At 35.2% G+C, this 14,061-nt stretch overlaps 1 protein-coding gene across 2 annotated transcripts in view; it reads right to left on the minus strand.

Annotated features, from left to right (window-relative positions):
* Nucleotides 1-2,324: 2,324 nt before the first annotated feature.
* C4H6orf163 (chromosome 4 C6orf163 homolog) overlaps nucleotides 2,325-14,061 on the minus strand; it is a 32,936-nt gene continuing 21,199 nt past the window's right edge. Inside the window, exons 5-6 of one of the 2 annotated variants that reach the window (XM_074310336.1) lie at nucleotides 12,742-13,422; nucleotides 2,325-2,882 (exon numbers count right to left, since the gene is read on the minus strand). In XM_074310336.1, coding sequence (XP_074166437.1) covers nucleotides 12,978-13,422 — 445 coding nt within the window. In that variant the 3' untranslated portion in view covers nucleotides 2,325-2,882; nucleotides 12,742-12,977. Of the gene's footprint in view, nucleotides 2,883-11,931; nucleotides 12,156-12,741; nucleotides 13,423-14,061 lie in introns of those variants that run through there. The other variant, XM_074310337.1, reaches the window with a different exon arrangement.

Genomic DNA, 14,061 nt, shown 5'->3' on the forward strand with positions numbered 1-14,061 from the left:
ATGAAGGAAGCAATATGAAATAAATCTGGGAATATAGGTAGCAGCTAGATTGTGGAAGTTTTAAATGCCAGGTTGGATGATCCTCAAATACTACTTTATGAAGCAGAGACCCTAGAGACACTTAGGAAGGTGTGTCTGAGGAGAGCAGCTTGTCTTGCCACCTGCCCTCTCTCTTGACCATCCATTGTTTACTGAACTTTCTTGGAGAATCTCTGGAGAAGGGCTCAGCCATGTAACTGATGGGGTTTCCCAGAATGCAAGTAGGCATTTAAAAGGATAAAAGTTCTGTGATTTAACAGTATACATCCCCTACTCAGCTCATACTCAGAATCAAGGGTAAATGTGGTCTCTAAATCAGCATTTTAGCAATCTAGCTAAAGGTTAGTTCCACAGAAGGAGCCCTGGGACTAACTGGATTCAGAGGTAGCCTCAACCACAACCACAGAACTTTCACCTTCCAAACAGCTGGAGACTGAGGGAACCTCTGCTGATAAGGAACACTAGGCCCACCTGGGCAGAGATGTTGTGCTGGGTGAGAAGGAACCAGTTAACCTAAGTGAGTACAGAAGCAGTGGAGGAGAGAAACTTCTGGCTGTGGGCACTTGTAAGAGGGGAAGAGTTCTTGGTTTTTTGTTCCAGGTCAGTGGAGTGCCAGAGGACCAACTCCCCATCACCACCCCAGAACAAGAGGAGATTACACTATTAAGTTCTTTTTTAAAAAATATCTTGAACTATTTATAATAAGCTTTTAATTCTCTTTGTCCTAGCACTTAAAACTTCCACAATCTAGCTTCTACCTATCTTCTCAGATTTATTTCATATAAATTCCTTCTTGGATTTTTATGTTGCTAATCAAAAATAAAAGCCTAAATGAAGAATTTTCCTTTCAAGAACATAATGAATTTAAAAGCATAATAAAATTCTACCATCATCACTAACAACATTACTACCACCACCAGCACCAGCATCACCAGCATCACCACCACCACTACTACTACTAGCTAACCCTAATAAACTACTTTAAAGTTTGCAAAACACTTTTCTATTTTTATCTCATTTGATCCTCAAATACTATTTTATGAAGCAGGTACTATCATTATCCTCATTTTACAGATGAGGAAACTGAGGTTGAAATGACTTGCCTAGAGTCACATAGCTAGTATGCATCTGAGGCAAAATTTGAATTCAGTTCTTCCCGACTCTAGATCTAGTACCTACTTTATAGGAGTATTGTAAGGATCAAATAAGATAATGTACATAAGGTACTTTATAAACCTTAAAGTTTATTTAGTTACTGTTACTGTTAATAGTATAGCTATTATAATTTAGGAAAAAATTAAAGTTCAAACTGAATGGATTTGAAGTCACACAATTTCTTTTTTAGCCTTAAATAACCACTTCCTGGAGTTCTCTGTCATTATCTTCTGTAACCTCATCATTGAAATATGGTTGGATTTGCATGCTATGCCTCCTAGAAGCTAATTTTTCTTAGGTACTTTGCCTATAATTCAAAAATCTGCCATCAGATAATCGTGGGTGAAAGTTAGGGTCACATAACTATGTGGTTATAAATCTGTTGAAGAATTCTCTCGATCTTCTTGAGTGACTGTGAATGACTGTGGTCAAAAATTGGCCAAATTAAAAGTAAAGAGATTTATTAACATATTAAAGAATCTTATTTTATTGATAGAAAGTTCAGATCTCTAGGGTCCAAATTTGGCTTTATAACCTTTCAACTTGCTTAGAAAACACAGCTAATCTGCAGCAACTTTGGATAAAAAACAAAACATTTGACAGGAGTCTGAGATGTAGAGGAAAAAAGGGATGAGTCTAGAGAGAAAGGGGAATGTGTTTGGAATGCAAGTTGCAGAACTTAAAAGAACTATCAGAATAAGAAAATCTCCCCTATTCAAATGCAAGAGACAAGGGAAAAAGACCAAATACTTTTAAAATTGTGAAAGCAATTCTTTTAGAAAAAACAACAACAACTGCAGAGTTTCTTAACTGCTTATCCAAGGATCCAAAAGTACTTGTTGCAATAGTGGGAGAGACCACTTGCTCTATTATTTCCTTGCATGAAGTGGGAATTTTCCAGTATGAGGCCACCAGGTCATTGGAAGATTTCTACATTGTTAATCCATTGAGCTGTAGAAAAGTGATTGTGGTTCCAATTTTCTTCCCACATTTCTTCCTCTTTGATATTTCTTCAAAAATAGCATTAAATCTGGATTACTTCTATTTCTATGTCAGAGTTTTGATTTCTTACAGTTTCCTTAAAAAATCAGTATTTTTACTTGAAAATAAGTGATAAGTTTGTTACTCCCTTGCATATTAAGCAGTTTATTATACAACAAAATAGGAACCTTAGTCCAATGAGACTTATGTCAGTGAGTGTAAAACTGAAAATTGATTTTCAGACTACATTAAAGATTTAGTCAAGCTGGCAGAGATTAACATGCTCCCATGCGTTATGCTTTGTGCTTTGTTAGTCTAAATTCCTTACCCTAGTAACTTCTCACCTCACCTATACAGGGCTGCTCATCCACCTTTGATGTCTACCTGGCACTCAGCTCTCACCTGTGGCTCCAAGAAGCTCCCGGGTAGCATCTGGAGTGGCCACACCCTGGTAAAACATATTAGCAGATGGGCTGAACCAGATTGAGGTTAGCTGAAGCTCTCAAATCATTGTGTGGTGATGTCCACCCCAAACATGTGAAGATTTGTCCCAGAGGAATGAGCTGATGAGAACAATTTGTTCCAATGGCAAGTGCAGTAGAGTGCTTAGAGCTTGGACAGACATAGTAGAAGTCAAGGGCATCCATTGCATCCTGGGCCATCACCACACATCTTGACTTTTGTCTTATCTTTGAAATCCAAAGACTCTGGAAGAGAAAGTGAAAGTACATAAAATACGCATAAAAAATAAAACATTTATCTTGAATAAATCCCTCACATTTTGAGAGTCCATTTGAAGAATCTCAGAATCAGAAGATTCAACCAAATCAGCTGCAGATTATCCCCATTATATGCAAGCTAATCCTGTTACCTAAAGATTGCTCCCATCTCCAAATGAGATGACTCAACCTATTTCCTCATTAAAATTTCTACCAAATAGGATTGTAGATTTCCTTTGCCAGGGAAAATTCAAATAATGCACTGTCAGGCCAACCAGAAGAAAGATAAACCTATGTTTAAAAGATTCTGTCAACTCTTACTCAGTTAAGTGATTGAGAAGGGCCATTAACCCAATTTATCAATCATTTGTAGCCTAATTAATAAATTGATCATGCTTAGAACTTCATCCCTCAGTTTTCCTTAATTTTTAAATATAACAGAAAACAAAAACATGTGATTAACAAATCATTCAAGAACCAAAGCTCTTACAGACTAAAAAGCAAGCATCAATCAATCATGTTATAATAAATCAAAGTGGAAATTTAAATGAACGCAGCAAAATAGAGGATTATAAGAAAAAATCAATAATCTATAAAGTTTCTGTAGTTATTGTTTTGAACAGCAGAATATTTTGGGCAAAAATATCCATATTCAAAAGTAGGACCTGGATTTTTTTTTTTTTTTGCATATTATTGCTACCAATTTTACAAGGCACTAGGACAAGGGTGATTAGGATTTAGATTTTCAACTCTGAATTAAATCTGACCTCTAGGCAATTTTCCAAAAGATGCAAGGCATAATAAGAGACATGGACCATAAATATAACTATATAATTAAAAAGACAAAACAGGATGGGGAAAGCATCTCACTGACTATTTAGGTAACATCTTGTTCCATTTCTGGGATTTATTTCACAAAGTAGTCTGCTTCAGGGACACATTTTTCTTTGTAAATCTGAGACAAAGGGATCTATTCTAAACCTGTCTGCAAATTATTTAACTTAATCTGCTTACACAGACATGGCCTCCCACCTTGTTTCTAGGGCAGCTTGTCAAAGATGTTTCTAATAAGATTCACTTGCCAGTTTTTAAGTTGTACATTGCTCTTTGCATTGGTTCCCCAGGTAATGTTGCTCATATCTGCTAGTGACAAGACATAGTATATTTTAGTAAAGCCTAATAAAACCTAATCACATTGGCCTTCCACTATTCTTTCCCATGGTGAAAATCTTATGATATTGACCTTAGAGTCATTAGGAATACAGGAAGAAGATCAGACCAAGATACCTCTAATTCATCTGAAAGTTTCAGCCACATACCATTTGTTCACTTTGCTCAAGTCTTGAAAGTTTATGAATTAGAGCAGGGGTGGGAAACCTTTTTTCTGCCAAGGGCCATATGGATATTTATGACGTCATTCACTGGCCATACAAAATTATCAACTTATAGAATCCAAGCAGCGGAAGGTTACTGTACCTAGCTTTCAGCTCATCATCATCTGCAGTTGCCTTGATGGGGACAGATCAAATTATTTGGAAAAATCTTAAAAAGGATCTTTGATGACTTGACCTATAAAATGCATCCTTATGTTGTTTGATATTATGAGATAGCAAAAAAAAGTTTAAACATATCTTTACAACTATTAAAGCAATTCTATATGTGAAAGCCTGGATCCAACTTGAGAATTTATAGACAACTTACCTTTCTGAATTCAGAGTATCACACATCTTAAATATTGTTGAGCTATCATCATCCATTTCTAGTTAGATGTTTAGAGCACTACACTGGTAATGGTGTTGTATCACAGTTCCCTTTTATTGTCCTGCCTGTTTCCCTAATTTGTTCTGTTCAATCCCCCTGGTTCTAACCCCCCTTTCTGACCCATTAGGACTGAGATAATTGGGGCTGTAGCTGGCCACTCTCTCTTTTCAAAAGATAAAACTCCAGATATCCTATCTCAGATACCTAATAGGCGTTCTCTGTCTCTAAGTTCAGACATCCTGGTTCCTAACTCCTCCAAAGTTATCAAAAATTTATGGTCCTATCCCAACCCTGTCAGTCCCTGGAAATTCCTTCTATTTATCAGTGTTCGGTCCCATCCCTTTCTCCCTGACCTATGGAAACATATCATTCATTGGAATCTCACATTTGAAACAAAAGTCTGACTCAGCTGCTCTGGGATCAAAATGGATCTTTTGATTCCAGAAAATCTCTCCCTCTCAGAAATCCAAATAAAATATTAAAAACTCTCTAATCTCTATCTTGCTTCAGTTTCTCAGGCATTGCAGTGGAACCTAGCTAGTATAATAAATTCTTTTTTTAATTTTATACTTTTATTCATTTTGAACTTAAATATAAAAAGACAAAAAAGAGAATATTTTACCAAATACAGTACTATATAAAAAGAGGATTCAATATAAAACTACAAATTTCCTTTTTATGTTGCTTACTCTTTTAAAAAACTATGTAATAAATATTACACACTGCTTTCAAAGCTACTCTGCTTTTCTGTATCCCCAACATCGAGGACAGTGTCTAATGTATATTCAAATACTTAATAAATACATGTTAATTATGTTGATGAATTGATTGTGAAAGGAAATCCTAAAATGTCCATCTGATCTAAACTTTCCCAATTTCAGCATTCCTTTTATACTTTTCAACTTTTATACTTTTCAGGTTACAATTATTTGAAATTTCAAAAGATGTAGGTATATTTGGGTTTCTCTAGAGCTATACAGCTAAAATAAATGTTGTAGGTTGGGTTTTCATAAGATTATTGATATAGGGCTGGATGGACCTTAAGAGTCCAATCTTTTTTCTAACTTACTTATGATGAAACAGAGAGGTAAAATGATTTTGTTATACAAGTGGTAAGGAGCAGACCTGGGACTTGAATTCCAGTCTTCTAATAATCCCATATTCTCTCCACGGTACCAAAATGCCTTACTGTATTTTATTCCTGATTATGGGGCTTAATACATTCATCTGGGTCAAATCCTGCCTCTCACAATCCTTATTTGTGTGATTCCAGTCAAACAGTTCATCTGTCTCTCTGCGTTTTTTCATTTATAAAATGGGAATAATAGAACCTACTTCCAAATGTTAGGATAAAATGAGTTAATAATATCTCATTTAAAGCACTTAGCAAATTTAGGATGACTATGATGATAATGTTGGATGTAGAGGATCTCAGTCAGAGGGGAAACTCTGGAAGGTATAAGACCCTTCAGTCCAGAGGGAACCTGTTAATAATGTCTGGTTAGGCTCCCCATCTCCCCTAAAGGCTCTCAGCCTTCCTGAGAAGTCTGGAGGTGGGGAGAACCTGTGTTGAGATTGAAGCAGAGTGATATCAGGTAGCAAACTTCATACAATAGCAAATTTATGTGGTCCCCAGTGAGCAGCGTTGTTTTTGTTACATTGTAGAAAGGGGAAAGCCCTTGAAATAAACGGACTCCATTTTTTCCATCATCCTCAGGAGTCTTGTTTCATCACTTCTCCACTAGGAAAGCAAATTTTAATCATCCCGGCGTGGGGGCTCTAGAAAGCACTGGTACGTTTTGTCACCCCAACTTGGGGGCTCTAGAAAGCAGGACACTACAGATGATGATGATAAAATGCAACTTATAGGGCAAAAAATAAGAAAGGAATTTCCTTGAAGGAAATGGCCTATTTCAAAATGACTTAAATGAATTATTCCATCAGAAGGCAACAGGTCATAAAATAATTATTTCCAGACAAGTAGGTCTGGATCATTCCCCCACCCAAACTTTTACCTTTTATTTATAAGAATCAGGATTTAAGAATGCTTCAAAAGATCAAGCAGCAGCTCATCAGATGCAGTACATTTGCACAGCACATATTAGTGATAATAGGTTGAAAAATTTTATTTCAAAATAGAGCTATTAATATGTGCTTGCAATTTTTTGCATTTACAGTACATTTGCACAGATAGGAAAATTGTAATAAAAATTGCTTGAAAAATTCTTGCATCAGTTGGTGCAACTGATGAACCTAATCCTCCTAAGGTTAAAACTAATTTGAAAATAGGTTTTTTTTAACCCATTTTTACCAAAATAGTTGTAAATGCTACTTACACTAGAAAGGCTATAATTTATAACTTATGTACAATGGGAAATCACTGATGTCAGAGGGCCTGTATTCAAATCCTGATTCTCTCACTGGTGAACCTGGACAAGTTATTTAACTTTTCTAGATTTCAATCACCTCATCTATAAAATTAAGAGTATTGATCAACTGACTTCTTCTCTCTTTATTCTCTAAATATAGATAACACAAAAGACTGAAAATGCTAACTAATGAGTCTGGGATGAGTCTGGGAAATAAATGTTCTTTTCCTAATTAGTTATTTATAGCTCATACATTAGCTAGTGGCAAGAAGTAGGTAAATGCAGCTTGGATCCCCTTCAAATTAACTGTAATTAAGCTTGAAATTTATAACATTCTATTTATTATCTTTGCTCTCTGAGCTTTAAAAAAACTTCTGAAAATCTTTTTTTTCACTTTTAACATGTTATTTCAAGATTTTTCTGTCATTTCTTTCTTTCCTCCATCATTTATAGACAATACAACTGTGGAGATTTAGTAACATTTTGAGAAAATCATGAGGCACATTCTAATGAAATATGAGCACTCCTTTCTTTTTTAGATACATATCAGGGCTACATCAGGGGCAATAACAAAGAATCTCAGAGCTATAAGAAAGCTTGGAAAATTTGGATAATTGGATAATTTCTAGTCCAATTCATGCTTGAAAGGTCAGAATTTGAGGTTTCCTAAAAGAGAACCTATTCTTCATTTTTATGTTACTAAATCAGATTTTTTCTCAAAATTAAAATCCAGTGTATATACTTAAGAGTAAATCTGGCTGATCACAGAAGCTGCAGAAGGGGTTCTAACTTGGAATCATGAGACCTGAGTATTGATCCTAGCTTAGCCACTTCTTAACTGTATGATCTTAGGAAAATTTACCTCTATGAGCCCTCAGTTTCCTCATGTATAAAATGAATGGATTGGACTAAATGTTCTCTAAGGTCCCTTCCAGCTTTAAAACAATGGTCCTTTGAACCAAATCATGGTGCTTGTGAAGACCTATATACATCCTCTTCCCCTCTAAATCAGTTTAATGATTAGTATCTTAGTATCTGTCTAATTGAAAAACATAAGTTTAACCCACTAAGGCCACTAGTTCAAAATCATAAATCTTCCTGAGAGATATATATATATATATATGCCGCCCCCTTACCCACCACCACCACCATGTGATAATCTAATTCAATACTGGGATAAATCTTGAAGCACAGCTGTTCTGACAGGTGATTGGAGGAAATACTTCAAAAAGGCATCAGCTCTCCAAAACTAGGCTGACCTCAGAATCTCACCAAATTCTGACTGTACCACAAGGGAAAAGGTCCTTTACATAAAGTGAACTTCTTGTTCACAGACTTCTCATAAAGGATTTAATATATGTAATGTGCTATAACATATATTTATAATAATAAATTGCCTATAACCAGGGATTTACAAGCATAAAATAATAAAGCCTTGAGATTTGAGATTAGATTTCATTTTCTCTAAAATTATTATATTTATTCTAGTGTAGATCAGAAACCAAGGTGCTGATCATCAACCCAGAAGCTATCTAATATCTTTATTTATTTTGGGTATCTTTTTAAAAATCAGAATTTCAGCTCAATTTATTGAAGATCCAAGTTTAGTGAAAAAAAACTTAACCTATTCCTCTGTTTCCAAATCTATTCATTCAGCAGGAATAGGAACTAATATATTAAAGACATGGAGATAGGGGAATATGTAGGAAGAATTAGTTCAAGGACAAAGAGTGGTCTTGTTTAGCTATAGAATAAAGGGCACAGAGGTCAGTGATAGGAGAAAAATTGGGAAAGATAGAGTGGCACCATGTATGCCTTGAGGATTAGATTAGAATTAAGAATTTTACTTGAAAAGCAGTAGAAAGCCATGGAGAATTTTGAGCAGAGAAATTATTTAGAGGATAGATTTGGACTTGGAAGGAAGCTTAAAGCCCACCTAATTCAACTTCCTAATTTTATAGGTGAGGAAATTAGGGAGGTTAAATGCTTTGCCCAAAGTCACCTAGGTAAATAAGATCAGATTCAGAATTTTAAACTTTTTTTTTTTTTCTGACTCAAGTCAAGGTTTTTTCCACTATAATCCTCCCAATAAGGGTTATTGGGAAAATGCATCAGTGGTTCTCAGATATTTTTCATTCATGGCACCATCATTTTTGCCATGAGAATTTATGGCACACCAAATGTTTAAATTGTCAGCATTATTATGGGAGAGTAAGTGGGACTAGTCAGTGCAGTTGCATGACAATATGAATGACCATCTTTGTTGAGTTCTTTGTGAGTTCAGGGCATGAACTATTCTGAGGTTTATACAGTTGTGTAATGGTCAAATTTTGTTTTGCAAACATACATGCTGGGCAAATAAAATAGATGCTAGTCAAAATTATTTACACATTTATTTTTATTTGCCAAATTTGGAACATCCAAAATTTCATGGTACTCCCTTGTAAAACTCAGCTCATTAAAATGCCATAGTAGGGCATTTGAGGGCTACCAAATTTTTCTTTTCTTATGTATGAATCTGGCAATGTCAAAAGTAGAAAGCAAAGCCCCATTATAACATGGTATGGGATTTTGAAATAGTCACCTTGAGTTTTAAGATAAAATCTCACTACTCAAATTTACTTCTTGGGAAAGAGCTTTCTTTGGAATGTTGCTTATTTTAAAACTTTTTCAGCAGAAATTCTTATCCAAGAGCACAGAGACCTGCTCAGAAGAAAGATGCCATTACTGATTGCCCCTTCAAAAAAATTACCTTGAGTCATAGAAACAAGCTACTTCTCCTTGGAGAATTCTGGTTTTGGCTTCTTCTTTGTGTGCTGGTCTCCTAAGTAGGCTGAGATGAGATGCTGCTAGGGGATGACTAATGACTCAAGATATTTCAACCAGCATCAGATCAACCAAGACTTTTGATGGAAGAGTCCATTATTAACAGGGACCTGTGTTTGACTTATTTTTCCAGTAGTGGTCATAGGAAGTTTGAACCAGTCTTACTCTGTCACATGGTTCTTCAGTGATTTAGAGGTATCCTTGGGAAAGGCAATATGGCATACTTAGCAGAGCACTAGACTGGCACTGAGAAGATTGGATTTTGAGACTCTCTTCTGATGCCTTCTAGCTGTGTGATTTTCTAAACAAGTCAACATACACTTATTAAGCATCTGCTATGTGTGTATATATACATATATGTATATGTATATGTATATATGTACATTATGCTATGCTAAACACCAGGGATACAAAGAGAGTTCAAAAGAGCAACCTCTTCCTTCAAGAAACTCACCATCTAATGGAGAGAGAACAAATAGTTATATGTGAGCAAGATATACATGTGTAATATATGTATATATGCATATAAATGTGTGTATATGTAGGTGTGTATAATAAATTGGAGATAACTTTAGAGGGAAGGCATTAGCATTAAGATAAATCAATTAAGTTTTCTTGCATAATTTTGGAATTTAAGAGGAAAATTCAATTCAATTTAGTCAGAAAAAATGAATTTATGTTAAACATATGTGTGTAGCAAGCCTCTTTTTCTTTAGTCCTTACCCATTTCTACAGAGCAGTTGGTGGAGAGATTGTATTAAGTATTTAAGTAATAATGATGATGTACTTAAGATGTAGGCAGATGAGGTGGTCTTTAAAAAAAAAAAAGACTATTGGATGGAAACAATCATTTCAAGAAAGCTATGGGTTTGGAACCCAGATTTAGGGGGCTTAGGAGTTTAGTACATATTGAGGCAGTGGAAGAATTAGTTTTTTAGGAGTTTGATGTGAACAGGAGAAGAGAAATAGGATGGGCTAGCAGGATCAAAGTAATAGTATTTTTGGAGGGGGGAAGACCTCAGTATTTGTATAGGAAGAGAGAAAAGAGCAATAGAGAGGGATATAATACAGTGAGAAAATTTTGCATTGGGAGTTGGATTCCAAGTGAGAAATATTAGAGTGAGAAAATAATTGATTTTTGGGAAGCTACCCAGTATGGTCACAGGTTGTATGGGTCTTAGACTCAGGAAGTCCTTAATTCAAATGCTACTTCAGACACTTAACTAGCCATATTCCCTGGGACAAGCCCTTCTCTTCATTTTCTCAGTTTTTATTTCCTCACCTGTGAAAGGGGCATAATAATAGTATATACTTCCCAGGGTTGTTCACAAGATCAAAAGATATAATATATGGAAAACACTATGGAAAACCTAGCTATTATTATTTGTAGGCATAACACTTGAGTTTAAATCACTTCTGATATAATGACCACAGGCAGAGTTTTTAAACTTTAGTTTCATAAATAAGATGGGGATAATAATATTGTATCATTTCTCTCAATCGGTTGTTTTGAAGGAAATGAAAAAGTAAACCTCCCACCTAGAAATGTGTTTCTATCATTGTTACTCTGCTTCTAATACCCTTGTAGTTTTCAGACTTCTTATATATAAAATAAGAGTGGTAAAAATGGTTTCATTATCTATATTCACAGGATTATTGTGAAAATATGTAAACATTCTACAAATGTAAGGTTATATATCATATCCTAATATTTCATATTATATTTGTGGGGGATAGTGTGTTATCCCTATGAATTAGCACAATTCTTTGCACATATTAAGCACTAAAAAAATTTGTTGACTATCATCATATGTCATCAAGTGTATAGAGAAGGCTTAGTGAAGAAAATCCCTCTGCTAATATGAATTGTAATTATTCCTATAACTAATAGTCTTACTGTCATTCAACCAGTAAGTGTCAAGGGTGAAACCTGAACCTAGGGCTTCTTTATTCCAAAGCAGATTCTTTATCACCATGTTGTCTTTTATCACATATATCTAATTAAAATAGTACAAAAAGCCCTGATTTTATCAATATGGGCACTCCTTCCCAAAATTTAATGATTTGCAGGGACTGGACCATTAAATTAAATTCGATCGTATTTATTAAGCACTTAGCACATGGAAGCATTATAGAAATGCTTATTCTCTTTCTTTCCCCTTCTCTAATCACTTAGTAACCAACTCTCTGGAGATAACCTTCTCCATAATTAGACAGGTTTGTTTTATGATGACAGTCCTTTCAGTTCAACGAGATTATGCCTGCTCCTTCACCTCCACCTGGCTTCTGTTAAGTTGAGATGAACCTATGTGGAAATACGTGGAAATATTATGTGGAAATAATCTTTGAACTAACAGAAAGTTTAAGGAAAGAAGAAAACAGGAGCATCCAGAGAATATTCACACATATAAACAATGCTTTTAAAAAAATATAAGTAACAGGACAATAACTTCTACAGGTATCTAAAATAACTTGTGCACAATACCACCCTTTCTTAGAACTTATTTAATACAATTATTTCTCAGAGCTTATCTCAAGATAACTATTTCTTAGAGCTGTCATTCCAATATTTCTTCTTTGGTAAATTTATCATGACCTAGAGGCATTAAAAACATTGACATAACATTAACGAATAATCTGCTTATATTCGATTCCCTAAAATTGTGTTTGTGACAATTTACCCCTCACTTATTCTTATATCTTCTTTAAAACTCAATTCAAATTCCACCCCCCATACACAAACTTGTTAATGCTTTTCTCCTTTAGATTACTTTCATCTAGTCTATATATCTTACATATATCTAGTTATTTACATGTTGCCTCCTTGATTAGAATGCTCCTTCCTCTAAGGTAAGGATTGTTTTCTTCCCTTTGTTATCTCCAGTGCTCACCTTAGTGCCTGGAAGACAGTAGATATTTAGTAAACTGCTTGTTGATTGAATTTAACCAGGGCCTAACGTCTTGCAAATGGCTGAGGCAGTATTTGAAATTTGGTCTTCCTGATTCCATGTCCATGGCTCTAGCTATTAGTCCAGCTAAGCTTCCTACCCCTAAGAGGTACCCAAGGAAGGCTCACTGAATGAATTTATTTGATGGCCAGAATAACAATCTGCTTTTTAGGACAATCTTAACTGGAGGATTTTTCACGATTGGCTTCAATATATTCTTCTAAATCACTGGGTGGTTTCTTTCTTTGTGGTAGAATAAAATCTGCTTGCCCTGGTGCAAGCATAGGAAAGGTAGAATTGATGTATTTCTGGAATGCCTCCCGGGTTTCCAGCAGCTCCTCTTCCAGGAAGTCCTTCCAGCGGGTCATATTGTCCAGATGGTCAGACTTCTCCTGCAGTTTGTCTTCCGTGACGTCCAGCTTTTTGGAAACTTCTTCTATGGCAGCTTTATGTTGTTCCTCTATCTCCTTCAACATTTCAGCAGCTTCTTCCTGCTTCCTTTTTTGGGTGACTTTAAAATTGGCATTCATCTGGTATTCTGTGGCTTTGGTGATTTCTTGTACATTTTTTTCAAGATTTTTCTTAGAGAGAATACCAGCTTCCAAAATTTTCTTCTCATTCTTCCTGAAAATGACACAGATTTGGATCATCAGGAGGTTATCAATCAATTAATAATCAACCCAACTATCAATGATGAGTAAGCACAGATTTAATGCTGGAGTACAAATATAAAGAATGAAATGATTCCATGCTTGTAGGAAGCTTACATTCTAGCATGTAAGGCAGCAATGTAAGTCGTTACAGAATATATATTAAAAATAAATAAATACAAGATGAAAGAGGAATTATGATATAGCAAAAAGCTAGTCTCAAAGTCAAAAGGATCTGCATTCAAGTCTTACCTTTGACACTTAATATTTGTGTGACCCCTTCTGGCAAATCACTTAACATTTCTGTGGTCTGGACAATTCTCTAAAAACAGAGGTCAGCAAACTCCCTCCCTCTCTTCCACCAAGTGCAGCCCATCTACTTGTTTGTTTGTTTTAAAGCTGGGAGATACAAATAGTTTTTGGATTTTCAAATAGAATAGAACTTTATTTTTTAAAATGTGAAAGCCATTCCTGGTTTGCAACAGTTTTGGCTTTTAGGTGAGTTGTCTGTTGACAGCTGCTCTCAGTGGTAGAGAGAAAGCTATAGAGGGAGTTTCTTCACCTGAAGAACCAATGAAATTACAGGTACAGTGCCTATCCCTATCCTAAATAT

Source organism: Sminthopsis crassicaudata, chromosome 4 (assembly GCF_048593235.1).
Source record: "Sminthopsis crassicaudata isolate SCR6 chromosome 4, ASM4859323v1, whole genome shotgun sequence".
NCBI classification, from domain to species: Eukaryota; Metazoa; Chordata; class Mammalia; order Dasyuromorphia; family Dasyuridae; genus Sminthopsis; species Sminthopsis crassicaudata.